At 42.5% G+C, this 15,683-nt stretch overlaps 1 protein-coding gene across 3 annotated transcripts in view; it reads left to right on the top strand.

The window, feature by feature from the left end:
* Nucleotides 1–15,683, top strand: part of LOC127395609 (phospholipid-transporting ATPase ID-like) — a 93,205-nt gene that overhangs the window by 61,117 nt on the left and 16,405 nt on the right. For all 3 annotated transcript variants that reach the window (XM_051642775.1, XM_051642777.1, XM_051642776.1), the window contains exons 12-21: nt 2,058–2,254; nt 3,143–3,351; nt 5,501–5,544; nt 7,455–7,620; nt 8,397–8,585; nt 9,613–9,728; nt 11,158–11,322; nt 13,082–13,193; nt 14,273–14,378; nt 15,139–15,286. In XM_051642775.1, coding sequence (XP_051498735.1) covers nt 2,058–2,254; nt 3,143–3,351; nt 5,501–5,544; nt 7,455–7,620; nt 8,397–8,585; nt 9,613–9,728; nt 11,158–11,322; nt 13,082–13,193; nt 14,273–14,378; nt 15,139–15,286 — 1,452 coding nt within the window. The remainder of the gene's footprint in view (nt 1–2,057; nt 2,255–3,142; nt 3,352–5,500; nt 5,545–7,454; nt 7,621–8,396; nt 8,586–9,612; nt 9,729–11,157; nt 11,323–13,081; nt 13,194–14,272; nt 14,379–15,138; nt 15,287–15,683) is intronic.

Raw genomic sequence — 15,683 nt, forward strand, 5'->3', positions numbered from 1 at the left:
AGTTGTTTCTCTGCACAGAAATTAATCTCCGGGGCTGCTGTTAACAGCTCAGTCTTGTGCATTTCTCTCAAAGCAAGTAGAATGTTACTGAACCTTGTGTGAGCACAGCTACTGCACAACAATTGAGCTGTTGGGGATGAGTGTTGACAGGCAAAATGCACATAAAGCAAAATATACAATAAAGCAACAGCAGTTGTAGACAAGAGCTACTGTGATATGGCAAAGTTCAGCTGTTGTCTTGTATTTTTCTGTTGTTAAATCAGACGCTGAATTTCCTGCATGGATTGTAGTAGTCTACAAACTGGCAATTTTTAACCTGTGGGACAGTGAGGAACTATTCAGGGTACAGTGATAAGACAGAATAGCCAGCTGACTCTACTAATTAATTTATTTTTCAATGGATGATGCAGAGATAAGTAATATATTTTAATCGACCAAGAGAACTATCTATAAAAAGGGACAGGCTTGTCTGTTTTCTCTGTCTATGTCTGTTGGTTTAATAAAGGACAATACAGGTCCCCAGGATGTGCCTCTTACACATCCTTAAGTCATGATGATTACACCACCACAAATTAAAGTCTGTTTTTACTGCTGGCCACAGAGGTTTAAAAACACTGCACCACATTCCTTATCAGCAAGCAATATTGTCTCAGTTTCACCAGAGGAGTAATTTATTGAGCCTCCCCCAATGAAACAGAAAAGCTGCTATTGATATGGGAAATGTAAGTCTCCCCTGAAACCCAGCCCGGCACCTTTACTTAACTGCAGTTCCCTTTCAGCAGTTTCTTGGTATTAAAATTCAAGTTGAATGTATGTGAACTTTTCATCAGGTGATTCAAGTAACTTCATAAAAGTGTCCTTCCTCCTCTCATAGATTATCTCAGAAATACAACTATCAGCTTTACCAGCAAATTTTCTATGTTCGTGCTTCAAAAATTGTTTTTTAAACAGGTTGATTATGGTTGTAATGTGATTGTTAATGTGTGGCCTTATACATAATGGCCCAACTTCCTGAGATTTCCTCCCTAATGACTACTCTTGCAAGAGGTGATTTTTTTAATTGCTGTGTTGTACAGCTTAATGATTCAATATCTTCACATTATCATGAGGATGTTGGTTGTTTTAAGTCAAATATTTTAACACCTCCATATTGACAGAACTGTTTTTATTATCATATGTCCAGGAATTATGTAAAGCTAACTTCCTTGATCACCATTTCTACTTTTCAAATATTGGAATTGTATTAGCAGATTTTCCATACGGTGAAGCTTCCCAGTTTTCCAAGTGTTGTTAAAAATTAACCTTACTGGTTCAGAGGATTTCTCAGCTAGTACCTCTGTGCTTTCATCTTTTGTGTCTATTAAATGGTGTTCCTGAGCAAGGATTCACCAATTCTCTTCCTTTTGCTGTCCCTCCCATTGCTGTAGGCTTCAGGTAATGGGCTTCTCTAAACTTCAAGGATACACATCACCTGTTAGTGTCTGATCAAAGGAAATGTAACCAGATTGTGATGACAGGTACCAAGGCAACCATTAGTTTTGAGTCAGTGATGAACTCTCCTTTAACCACCAGAATGCTATCCATTGCTGAATTCCAACCTGCACAGTGCTGAATTTTCTGTGTTAGAAATTATCTTTAATAGTTCTTCAGAAATGGTGAGGAAAGCTTTCACAAATTCAGCAAATGGCCAGTAAAGTCCTCCAGGCAGTTTCTACTCCCAAGTGTGCAGCCAGATGTTTGAGCAGCTCAGCTCACCTCTAATGAAACCCGATGTTCTTCAGCCAGCTGCCCATGAACACTCTGATTTAGGTGTCTAATTTGGACTTAAATCCCCAGCTATTTGATGTCTTGTGAGTCCAAATTGCCAAACTCTGCACTCTGTAATTTTGTTCTTGGGATAGAAGTGCTATAACTTTGCTCGTTTTCCTCCTTTACCCTTAGGTGTATTTTCCTGTTGTTCAATCTATTCAACCCACTCTCATTATGGTCTTCTGATTAACCTGTATATAATAAATTCCTTGTTTCTAAAATACAGTAACTTTTGGGTTTTTTTTCAGATCTTCGCATTTTTAGGACTGATGTGCCTTATCCTAGCCATTGGCAATGGCATCTGGGAGCATGATAAGGGCTATTACTTCCAAGTCTATCTGCCCTGGGCAGAAGGCGTCAACTCTGCCTCCTACTCTGGCTTCCTAATGTTCTGGTCGTACGTGATCATTCTAAACACAGTGGTGCCAATTTCACTCTATGTCAGGTATGTGCCAAAAGGTTTCGTCTTTCATCTCAGGAGAGTTTTAGTTTGAGATTTAGCTGGGAGCAGCATTTTCCCTAGACAGAAATGCAACCCCATTGTGGATGACTGCACACAACCATAGGGATGCTTTTCTTCTTTCTGTTCCCTATGGAGGTCTTTGTTAGGGTTGGAGCAGGGATAGCAGTGAGCCCTGAGGAGAGGAAAGGATGATTTTGCAGTTAAAGGAGAGGTGTTGAATGCCATAGGAGTAAGACTGCTAGTTTCTTGCTCTCTCCCACTTGCACTGACCATCAAGAAAAGTGAATGGCACATTTTTTTAGGTGGTTGTAGGGCTCATGTGAGGAGTGTATTGCCAGGGAAGTAGGAATAATCAGGTTGAGGATACATAGTACTTGGTGCTGTATGAGCAGAATGAATGTCATCACTTCATGGAGAACATAGAGCTGTGTTGGTTATTGCAGATAGGCAAGCAGGGGTAAAAAGCAGGCAATGCACCCGTGACACTTGCAAAACATTGAGATTGGGGTGCAGACTGAGCAGGCCTGTAGAGTTTATCATGGCACCTAACTCTTCAGGCAGCTTTGCTACAGAAACTCTCTTTGGCATTGGCTGCCTTAGGAGGTGAGCCCCATGAAGTTCAATAGGGCCAAGTACAAGGTTCTGAAAAATTCTGATGTTAGTTTATAAATAAATGAAAGGAATTTGCTATAAACCTAACATCCTTTCAGTGGGACTTGCTTCAGCATTGCTTAGAGCAAGAAGCTATCTGAGGATAACCTGTCATTACCTTCGCAGTTGTCTTCTAATTGCTATTGCTAATGGTGGTGCTGAAGATAAAGATCTTGTTCCTTAAGCTAATTAATATTCCATCACCTTGTCTTTCTCCAGTGTAGAGATTATACGCTTGGGTAACAGTTTCTACATTGACTGGGACCGTAAAATGTATTATCAGCTGAATGACACACCAGCCCAGGCTCGTACCACCACACTCAATGAAGAACTGGGGCAGATCAAGTACATCTTCTCAGACAAAACAGGAACTCTCACTCAGAACATCATGTGTTTCAACAAATGCTCCATCAATGGCAAATCCTACGGTATGTTACCTGTTTGCCTTATTCTCTGGGTTTAATTCTTTTATATGCCTCTTGGTCCACAGAAACTAAATGTAACATCCACAAGAGTGTGTCTTGTAAGAAGCTGTGGTGAGCAAGTGAAAGCCTGCCCATCAGGGATGACTGAATAGCCCTGACTACATCCCTTTCATATCTTAATATCATTTTCCTGTCTCATTTCCCCTTTTTGCTGCACTTTTAACTCCTTTTTTCTCCCCCAGTATTGACCCAACTAAAAAATCTGCCCCATACTACTTTTACTTCATTGGTCCCTGTTTTACTACATCTGTACTCAATTTTTTTTTTTTTTTTCCTGTTATCTCAACCTTTTGTGGTTTTATTGACATGGTTACCCAGGTATTGCTAATCCTGTGAAACTTAACACATAACTCACGTAATTAACTCTCTCTTGACTACTTATGAAATCATCCATCTCTCAGGATGTTACCTGCAAATTTTGTCAGCTTCTCACACTGCTGTCTTTCACATGCAGCCATTTCTCATGTCGTGAACAGTGGTTTTCCACATCCTGTGCAGGTAGCTGAACCCTTGATTGGCACCAAATCAGTGGCCTGGTAATTTGTCTTTAGCCCTGACATACTTCACCTACCAGAAGGGAGACAAGTTTGTAGAGAGCTGAAAAAAATAAGAAATTAAAGTTGTGAGGTCTGTTGTTCATAACAGTCATTGATTTACAAGACTCATGCATTGTATGGCCCTGGGCAGTTTTCTTCTTACTTCTCAAGAGGTGCTAACAATTCACAAACAGGCTAATTGATTAACATCATTATATTCCCCCCGATAAATTAGTTACTGCTTATCTATAGATTGATGCTTATTTTGCCTGTATCAGACCTGCTGATATACTAGTGTGCCAGAAGTCTTGTCACTTTTCTCAGTGCTATTAGCTGGCCTAATAAAATAAGGGTTCTTTTACACTGTTTTGTGTATAATTGGAGACCACTATATCTCAAACAGTGCTACTATGCCAGCCAATGTTAGTGCTGCTAAACAGTTTGAAAAATATTCAGTCTGTTCGTTCTTGTGCCCTGTAATTGAATTTTCCAAAGTTGGTGTCACCACTAAACATATATAACATAGGATATTGGTTCAAGAAATGAGTGGGAAGTATGTGGAAAGAAGGCAGATAGTCTATATCCTACAGCTCTCTAAATGCTTAGTTTCCTTCTGGAAATATATCTCTTTGGATTTGCTGCTTAGGGTCATTTGGGAAAGCCATGTCAGAAAGGATGAATTAGTTCTGCTGCCAGGGAGGGTATTCTGGAGGCTTAGGCTTTCTACTGGGAAGGTGGTGTCCAAAAGCCTCTCAGTTTAAGTTCCCAGGGGATCAGTTGAGGCACAGTTCTCAGGAGAAGGGCTTCTGAGACTTTTCTACACTCTCAGGGCTTTTTTGAGGGAATACCAGCACCTACAGTCGTCACAACTGAGGTTGGTGGTGTAGATATGGATCTATCATTTATGTAATTCACTGGATTTCAATCTTATTTCAATGAAGAGTTGAATCTTGCTGCACTAGGCACAGTGCAGACCTTCCAAGTGACATTTTCTTCAGGCAGAAAATGTTTCAGTGGTGCTTCCTGAACGTGAAATGTCTTCTATTTCTGTGACTGGATCATCTGTTCAGGGAAAATTAATGGAGCAGCCTTGCTACCTAGACATGGGAAGAATGGGCTTCAATAACCCCTTATTTGTGGTTGCCAAGAGACTGTTGAAAACTTGGTATGATCCAGGAGCTGGATTTTTGGTCTCACTTTCCAAAGGGAATGTACAAGAGAACTCACCTCCTGAAAGCACCTTTGTTTTCTACCTAACTCTGTGTCCTTTCTGGGTTCAGCTTGAGTCAAATCTTCTTTACTCAAGTGCCAGTCATTTTAATCGTAACTGCTCTGGGTTTCAAGAATCTGTCAGTCTCTGGATTTTGTCACTGATTGACATAGAAACATTGATATTAATCATCAGTCTCCAGTACCTATGTCAAAGTATTTATGCTTACTGAAACCTTTTAACCAGATACTAGCTTCAAAATACTGTAACAAATCTTTGTGGTAAAGCTCAGAGACTGCAGTTATTTGTAGTTTATGACTATAACCTCAGCCTTTCTTGCTTGCAGGTGATGTGTATGATATGTCTGGGCAAAGGGTAGAAATAAATGAGGTAAGTGCTCAAGTGCTAGCAGGATCTCTGCTTTCTGTGAATCTGCCTGCCTAAGTGTTAGTGGACACAATGCACCCAGGCATAGCTCATGCTCTTGACCCTGCAAGAGCTGGTGCTCTTGACCCTGGTAACAGGGATGTGTGTTCTTTTGGATGTCAAAGGATTGTCAGAGTTGCATTCCCACCCAGTAAGCCTGGTTTAACCTGGAGGTCAGGTATGCTGAGTTCCCACTGTTCCCTCAGCTTCACATGACATCCTAGTGTATTCACATGTTCTCTTGAATCACAAAGAATCACACAGGATGGTCATGGCTGGAAAAGACCTCTAAGATCACAAAATCCAACTGTCTACCCAGAAAGAGAAAAAAAAAAACCAACACAAACACAAAAACCAAAACCAACCAAACAAATAAACACCAAAAACTCCCCCCCAAACAAACAAAAAAACAACACACTCCCCGTTCCCAATAAAGCATGTCCTGAAGTGCCATGTCTACATGTTTTTTTTAATACCTTCAGGGATGGTGACTCCACCACCTCCCTGGGCAGCCTGTTCCAGTGCCTAACTACTCTTTCAGTGAAGAATTTAATCCTAGTATCTATTCTAAACCTCTCCTGACACAAAATCAGGCCATTTCCTCTAGTCTTACCATTACTAGGAATACTATGAAATTTATGTTTTTTGGAAATGTTGAATTTTATTATGCTTGGCATTTAATTAAAGCTTTAATGGGGAATTGATAATGAAGTCGCTGTCAAATTCTCCTAATCTTTGGACATTGTAAAGCACGAAAAAGAGTGACTGCTCCATTTCTCTCTATTCTCTGCTTGCTGGCACAAACCCACATGTCTTGGATTTCTAAAAAGTCTGAAAACCGCATGCAGTAATCCAAGTAAGAAAGGGCAAGATGATGATGATGAAAATCCCACTCCTTGTTCCAGTGATCCATTTCCAGACCATTTAAACTTAAATTACCCACTGAAATCGGCTACTTGTGCCGAGCGCCGTGCCTCCAGCCTGCCCTCGCTCAGGCAGCAAAGTGCAAAGACCTGACTTGCTTGGGGAGATGTGCTGGTGTCCTGCCAAACGGGTGCCTGGCAGCTGCTCCTGCCCGTGAGGCTGGCTGGAACAGGGGCCTGCAGGTCAGAAGGCTGCTGCCCACACACCCAGGGTGGTGCAGTGCTGGGACCTTCCTGCACAGAGAAGTGTGCATGTGGGGTGGGCCTGTGCTCTTGTGGTAAGTGCTAAATGTCAGCGTGCAGCGGTCAAGAGGATGACTCCCACCCTGGAAACTCTGAGCTCATTAGGGACAGGGCGGGAGTCAGAATCATTCCAGGCAGACTTGGCAGTGTGTTTCTCCATGATGCATCATGCTGTGAGCTTCTGGCCATTTCTCTGCTATACTCCCCTCTCCTTGGGGCTCCCGGAGTTTAGACGAAATGGGCAGTGCCTGTGGAGTTGAACCTTTACATCAGTTGTCTGTCGCCTTTTTTCCACATCAGGATTTTTTTCCTGCTTCGGGAAAATAAGGTGGACAGCACAGCCTGATGAATTGTTTTAAGCTGGGCTTCCACTGTTGCAGGCAGCCATTGGCATCAGGAGTGTGGTGCCTCCAAGCAGGCGTCTATTGAAGGCACACATTGCTTTATTATAAAAATCCTTTTTGTGGGGATCCTGCATGACTGTTTCCTGTGGTACAGAGAGGCATCTTTAGCTAATCAGGTTCACCTCAAGTGCCTGTCCTTTCCTGTGATTCAGTAGCTTTCATGACTCACCAGTTTCTGTCGCAAACAACCCCTCAGGAGCAGGCCCTCTGTAAATGTAAGGAAGAGAGGGGGCCTATGATGTGCAGACATTGGTGTACAGGCATCTGAGAACTTCACAAATAACACCGAGCTATATTTTTGCAGAACACAGAGAAGGTTGATTTCTCATACAACCAGTTAGCCGACCCAAAGTTTGCCTTCTATGACCACAGTCTGGTGGAAGCTGTGAAGCTGAGTGATGTTCCCACGCACAGGTTCTTCCGGCTGCTCTCACTTTGTCACACAGTGATGTCAGAAGAGAAGAAGGAAGGTGAGGACTGTTGAAGGCAGCAGGCTGAGTGGTTATGTTCATGCTGCACCACAGTGTGTCTTCTCTCCACAGAAGCTGTTACAGGTCCTTTTGGCTCCCTGGTGATTTTCTGTAGTATATGGCTACACATAAATCAGTGTCTTTGGAGATGCTACATGGGAAGAGAAAGGACCAGGGCCTCCACTCCCTCTGTGTTCCTGTGGTGGAGCTGACACTACTGCAAACACCACAACTCTGGAGTGCGGAAATTGCAGGTGCCAGAGCTTCCCTGTGGTGGTAGATGGCTTGCCCCACTCTTTTTCTATTCTGCACCCAAGGCCCTCAAAGCAAAGAGCATAGGGGACCTATCCACTGGAGACTCATTATCTCCACTCACCCAGTGTTCCTGCATGAACTGGGTCAGTCTCCTCAAATCCCAGACAGGGTGAAAACTGTGCTTTATTTAACATATAAAAGGTGAAAATGCTGATGAGAAAAATACATGCAGGTTTAAACAGAAAGGGTAAACCTAGGAAAGTTTTCCTCTCAGTGACATCTGTTAGATTCCAAAGACCCCAAAAGAGTCTAGGGGGCCTCTGTCACTGGCCTGGAAGATGGGTTGATGGGACTTGAAGACATGTGGACACAAGGTGCTTTTTAGTGCTACACTCTGGGAATAGACAGAAAGGCAAAGGGTTACCTGCTATAATACCATGTATTTGAATTTGCATTTGTTTAGTCTCAGGAACAAGGCAGAAGCCACATTGTTTTGTTGTTTTTTTTGTCTTGTATGTCAGGTAACTTGGTCTATCAGGCCCAGTCTCCTGATGAGGGAGCTCTTGTAACTGCTGCCAGAAACTTTGGATTTGTGTTCCGAGCTCGCACACCCGAGACTATAACGGTTGTGGAAATGGGAGAAACAAAAATCTACAAACTTCTGGCTATTCTTGATTTCAACAATGTTCGCAAGCGAATGTCTGTTATTGGTATGTTCCCTTTGCTCCCTTCTTCCCTGTCTGTCTTCTTAGACTCTCAAGTTGTCCCTCATTCTGCTGTGATGCCTTTTCCCAGGATACTTCCTTTGCAATGCTTTCTGAATACGTTTACTTCTGAGCACTTGAGATGGGCTGCCTTCACCTTTCTATTGCACAGCAACAGTACTGAATAAATACTTAACTTCGGCAGTTGGAAGGACATTTTAACATCTGGACCACAGTGAATGAGCAACCTCTTGAAGACGCTAAGCATTGTGTACATCTTCCTTCCTGATGATGCAGGAAGGGCTATCCTTCTAATCTGCTTCCAGTTAAACAGGGAGAAGTGGGAAAGGAGAAAGCAAGGACAAGCAGAGAAGTCCAGTTTTCCAAAAGAAAACTGGAATAATGATGCAAGAAACTTTGTGTAGCCTTTCCTAACCCTCCAGCATCCTCAGATACTTTGGGAACTGGTATATCACAGAATCATAGAATGGGTTGGGTTGGAAGGGACCTTTAAGATCATCTAGTTCCAATCCTCTCTGCATCAGCAGGGACATCTCTTATTAGCCCAGGTTGATCCAAGCCCCATCCAACCCACCCTTGAACACTTCCAAGGATGGAGAAGCCACAGCTCCTCTTGGCAACCAGTTCCAGTGCTTCATCACCCTCACAGGAACAAATTTTTTTCCTAATATGTAATCTAAATCTCCCCTCTCTCAGTTTAAAACCATCCCTCCTCACCCTGTCACTTCATGTCCTTGTAAAAAGTCCCTCCCCAGCTTTCCTGTAGCCCTTTCAGGAACTGGAAGTTGCTATAAGTAGATTGCATCTGCTCAGACCAATGCAATCTCTGTACAGTTGGTTATGTTGTAATGCTAATGTTGGAGACTAAGCAAAGCTTGTCTTGATTCCTGAGAGTGTGCCAACACTTGGTGGAGTTTGGACACTTCTAAAAACATTCTTTGTTTTGATGCAAGTGTGAATCCCAAATGCCTCAGTCTGGGCTTTGTATTATTTCTTTTCCTCCTTCTCCTAGTGCGGAGTCCAGAAGGTGACTTGACTTTGTACTGCAAGGGGGCTGACACCATCCTTTATGAACTGCTTCATTCATCCTGCGAGTCTCTCAAAGAGGAGACTACAGAACACCTGAATGTAAGTGTCTCCTTCTGCACACCATATATGCATTTGGTGACTTCCTCTTCTCGACGTATGGAAACATTATCTGTGTTGAAGCAAAAGCCAAATTTTGGAAATGGCATGTAAGCACCATTTTTGAAATTATGGAATGGAAAGGAAAATTAATTTATAACATCTTAGGTCTCAAATCATTTTCCTAAGCATGGGCACCAGGTGTGAGTCAAACTGCTCTGAGACATCTGACCATGGATGGCAAATACCATGCAGCACATCCAGAAGACCTGCATGTCTCTAGAGTAGGAGTTGGAAGCCAGGCAGGATAGGTGAAACACCTGAAATGGCACAACCGGGCTGTATTTTGGCAACTAAATTCCATCCAAATCTGCTGTTACTCTACAACACACACACCTGATGCATTAAAGCATGCCTTGGATTGAAATAATGGGTGGTCACTAAAGGGCTTACAGAGTAATTTAACTTCTTTAATGCAATTAAGAGCTGCAGAGATTGTGACCTAAGGGTTCTCAGTCAGAAAGGACTGGTCAGGCTCTGGGACATGCTCTCACTCACCTCCCTTTCTTTCAGATCTTGTAGGGACATATTGACTGAGCAGCAAGGAAAATGTTTTGCTCAAACTTGTGCCCCTTCCTATTGTTAATGGTGTGCACTGGAAAGTGGTTAGTCACAAAAGAGAGTGCTTTTTGGCCAATATTTACTCCCTCTTGTGATGTCAGATTCTCCTGGTATGGTGCAGAGCACAAGATAACAGAAAGTTCTGCCAGAGGTCTTGTGCAATAGCAAAAACATCTCTGTTCACTGCCTGGGGCAGCCAGAGGAAGTTGCTGGAAAAGGAGAGGGCAGAGCAGAGCTGTGGATGAGGACTGTTGACGATGCACCTTTCCTTCAAGGCTGGGGGAACACCTCAACTTTCACAAATGGATTTCTGTTATCCCACCAGATGGAGATCCATAGCATCAATCACACATCTGCAGAAAACAGTAACAAGGCCTTGATGAGATGTCATAACTGACTCTGGCCATGCTGTACATTTCAGCCAGCATTTGTACCCTACAAATATTGAGCCTAGGTCCAAAATTAAAGGCTGTGTTTATTTAGGTTTCACTATTGTGCGTTTTGTTGAGAAATACAAGCCTGGAAGCCAACTGTCTGGTCAATATAAAGTTTTATAGCCAGGAAGTAGGAAGAACCTTTTGAAATTTCTTCTTTGTAAGGACGATGGATATCGATGATAAAGTGGTCTGGAACTAGTTGTCAAAAAGTACCCCAACATTTGTGATCTAAGGTGTGATTTTTTCACCTTTCCTCTGCAGACTGTAGGCAAGAAGCTTTTGCAGCTAGCCATTTGCTTTCAGAGGGTCCTTTGTAAGCCCAAGTGAGCAGACCATTCCTCTTTGACCTATTCTGCCTCAATGCTGTCTTGCAGGAATTTGCTGGTGAAGGTCTGAGGACACTTGTGGTGGCCTATAAAAACTTAGATGAAGACTACTTTCAGGACTGGATCAGGCGTCACCATGAAGCAAGCACTGCCTTGGAAGGACGAGAAGAGAAATTGTCAGAGTTATATGAAGAGATTGAAAAAGATCTAATGGTTGGTGTTTCAGGGAATCTGGGCCAAGCTCTGGGGGAGGCAGTGAGGATGGTGGTTTGTCAATAAACATCTCAGTATGACTTTGGTAAACGTTGCTCTGCAAACAGCTCAGTGGGTTGTGTGACTGGAGCTGCTAGGGATATGGCAGTCCTGGGTCTTCACCGGCACCTCCATCAGGAGCCAGTAACTGGGGTGTCAGCCACCAGAGCAGGGGAATGGTTTTATTTTAGTTCACGTGGGTGTCAGAGTAGCTTTGATGAAGTGGCATACCAGAGCCTAAGGGAGATGCCGTGGATACACATATTTCACTGCTATCATGTGCAAATGGCTGATGTATCTATTTCTCTGTCTTAGAAACAGGCAGTGAATAATCCCCAGTGCCACTCTGCTGCAGATTCTTCTTTGTTCTTGCAGCCCTGGCCAGGACTGGGAGATTATGTCCATTAACATGTTTGCCTCAATTTGAAATAGGGTGAAACTGTGATCCTTTTTTCCCTGAGTGTTGTTACAGCTTTTTGAATGCCCTGGGGTGGGGGGCAGGGGGTGGGTCTCTACTTTTATTTTAGAGCCATGAATAATGAATGAAAAGGATGTCTAGGGGGAAGCACTTCAATTTTTGCACTCCCAGTAGTGCTTTTCTCAAATCTCAGAAATCCTGGGAGCCACACCATGGCTCTTTCCAGCTGCTGACCTCTGTATGTTGTACAGTCCAAGGGGTAGAGCTTTCTGCCCTCTGGGTCCCAGGGGAGCAGTGGAAAATGCTAATCTTCCCATCCACATAATGCATCGTGCAAACGCTCTGTGGGTCATGTTCCAAGCAGGAAAGACACAGAGATTCAGGAGGTTAAGAAGCCAGCTGCTTTGCAAGAAAGGGTTGTGAAGCTCATGGACTGAGTAGAGAAGAGGTCATGGGCTCACAGCACGAAGAATCATGGCTCACTGATTAAGCTCTCACTACATGGACCAGGGACTACTGCTGTAATAGGTGGATTGAGCAGTTTTAGGGACCCCATAAAGACATTTCGATTATCTACCCTGATAGCACTCATAGCTGATGAATTACACACATCCCAGGAAGACAAAAGGGAATCTGGGCTTACAGCCAACCCCTGAATTTAGTCTCCCAACAGCAGGAGGTAGGTGGTAGCAGATGCTGCCTAAACCTTGAGCTAGCAGTGAAACCTTCATGTCCCTTTGACAACAGGTTAAAGCCACCAAGTGGTGGCATCTCCAAAATGCATAAAAAGCAATAACTTTAGAATAATGAAGGTTTGTATCCTGAGCAGCCTGCAGTTAGGTGACAGTGTGGTGTGGGGACAGGTCTGTTGTGGGCTCAAGAAGATGCTTAGCAGCCATAAGACTGTACAATATGGCTGGGAGCAAGCTCCACACTACAGGATGCATATGGATATTCGGGAACATGGATCCACAGCTATCTTTGTCCCTCACTGACAGCTCAATATGCTGGGAAGGGAGCATGTGAAAAAACACAGACCTGTAGATCTACAAATATGTTGGCCAATAATTTCATGAATGTTCATGATCCATCTGAGCCTGAGACTGGATGACAGACTAGAATATTTGCAGGATCAGAGCTGTACTCTGTACAGTAAATTTGCTGAGGAAGAATGAAAAGAAGTACAATCTTATTCCTGAATTTCATTCGTGTTTGCTTGAGTTAATTATTCTGGAAGTCTAATGATTTCTCCTTTGCTAGCAATAGCAAGACTTAATCAGTTCCCTGCTGCTGTCTCTCAAGCTTCTAGGTGCTACAGCGATTGAGGACAAGTTACAAGATGGAGTCCCACAGACAATTGAGACTCTTGCCAAAGCCAACATTAAGATATGGGTTCTTACTGGAGACAAACAAGGTAAAGAGGCTACAGCTTTGGAGGTTTCTCTTCTCTTCCACTGGTGGATGATTCTGCTAAGACCTATGTTGTCATTCTTTTTCCTTTGAAAAACTGCAGAGGACAAACTTACAGGGCTTTTCTTCATTGCCACCTAAGCAAAACTCCAGTTATCTGGAATTAGACCCGGTACCTATAGCTAGTGCCTATTCTTAACCCCTGTCCTGAGGCTGGAAGCACTGTGAAGGCAGCATTCTTTGCCCCTGGAGAGGCAAAGCAATGAGCATCCCATAGTCGTTTTCATGTGCTGTGAAAAGGTGTCAGTTTCATACAGGTGACCACCCTGGTGAAGAAGAGGAAAAAAACCCTGTCCTTCTTTACAGGAACTTTAATGTTACAGTGGGTGTCAGGTTGGTTTCACTTTGGTCCTGGCACTAATGATCCAGAATAGAAATAGAGGAAACCTTTGCCTTAGGAGAAAGCATCAAATTGGAAAGAAATGTGACTAGATCCCAATAAATTATTTTGGAGAAACAGCAGTTTCACTGAAACTATGGAGTTTCAGGGATGCCAAAAGCATTTGCAAATAATTTGTCCAAGAAATGAGCAATTTTTGAGAAAAACGACCTGTTTAATTTTGTCATACTCTGAATGTAATAGTTCTGCTTATGAAATACCAAAATACTTTGTTTTCAGGATTTTCTGAATGATATTTCTTTATATTCTTCTTCCAACCTATGGTTTGGGGCTTTTCTGGGAGTAAGAGGGGGGGAAAGTTGAATATTCTGAAAATAAATTTTGGAATCAACATGTATAATGTTTTTTGTTGCTCCAACTATATTGGCCAAAAGATATTTCGAACTTTTTCATTTTGGTGGAATTATTTTTTTCTGTAGCCTTGTAAAGCCCAATTAGGGCAGATTTGTTGTCACATCCATCAAGGTGACTCTCCCAGCTCTCTTTAAACTGTTGACTCTGAAAGGCTCAGAGCTTTTTTTGAGTGAGAAAAAGAGCTTTTGTCACGTGTGTAAAAAAGCCACAGAGACTGGGTGAGTTTGGGGCTGCTAATATCACCCCTCTTCCTGGTTTATCTTTCCCAGAGACAGCAATGAATATTGGTTACTCCTGCAACTTGTTGTATGATGACATGGAAGACATTTTCATTATTGAAGGCAGCACATCTGATGATGTACTTCATGAGCTCAGGTAAATGGCTGAAATGTGCAGCTTCACTGCTGTGCACTGACACTATATTCTGTGTTACTGCCAGGTTTTTTTCCTGTGGGCTTTACTTGGTGCAGTTCATTTAGGAACACTGGATAAGGATTAGCTGGATGTCTGGAAGACCCAGCAGCTAAACACAATGTAAAATTCTGAAGCTTCTTGATCCAAGAGGTCAAATCTACATAAATGTATAAGAAAATAGAGTCAGACAGGCATTATCAGCTGACATTTGACAAGCTTCTGGCTCCAGGCTTCAGCTATGCTGTTGCTCTACTGCTATTGCCATTCATCCACATTGTGGTCATTTTTCTGGATATGGTCCTTTCCTGACATTATCTGGAAAACTGTCTTCCTCTATAGCCTCCCCAGTAGACATAAGTTCTTTGGTATAAGTGGGAAATCAGAAAGTTTTTCAGTCCCTTACTGTTGAAGTAGGTGGTTGCCAGATAATATGCAAAGAGATCTGGGATACTCTTCAGGATACTATTCTTCATGGCATTCAGATTATTTGTTTGACTTTAAATCAGCACAGGTTTAGCACACACTTAGGCTTTCAGAGGCATGCTTGTGGTCTGCACAAACAGCAGCACCTCAACCATGCATGCATTTTGTAGGGATACAGGGAAAATGGAATTAAACAATCAAAGGGAAGCATTTTATTATTTTTTTTAATTTTCATGAAGTTGCTATATCAAAACACATATATTTACAAGCTTCTCATTATTATTCTGGATTTTTTTAGGAATGCAAGGAAAAAGATGAAGCCAGACTCCTTTCTGGACAGTGATGAAATCAACATTCAGTTTGAAAAATCATCAAAAATCCCAAAAGTTTTACCTGATGAGCAAGCAAACGGGGTGTATGGTCTGGTTATCACTGGCCACAGCCTGGTAAGGAAGGTTCAGAGTTATGTCAGGGCAGAGTTCTCTTAAAAACTGAATGTGACAGGGACATACTGGAAGTTTGAAAATGCTTTAAAAATTCAGCTTTAGAGGACTGGTTTGTTTGGTTTTTTTCCTAGTTGAAAATTAGGTTCAGTGGTTATCTGAGACATTAAAGGTGATGGGCAAGGTTTCAAAAGACTGGAAGAGGGAAGTGTTGTCCCTGATATTAGGGAAGCAGAAGGGGCAGAGTAGCATGATCAATTTTCATTTCCAGAAAGATACTAGAAATATAATCAGGCAGTTTATGCATGCAGCAAGAAGATAGAATCAGACATGGGTTTCAAGAATCCCAAGAACATGTTCTAATAAACATATCTGAAAGCAGATACATGTAACAGATAGG

Source organism: Apus apus, chromosome Z (genome assembly GCF_020740795.1).
Source record: "Apus apus isolate bApuApu2 chromosome Z, bApuApu2.pri.cur, whole genome shotgun sequence".
Lineage (NCBI taxonomy): Eukaryota > Metazoa > Chordata > Aves > Apodiformes > Apodidae > Apus > Apus apus.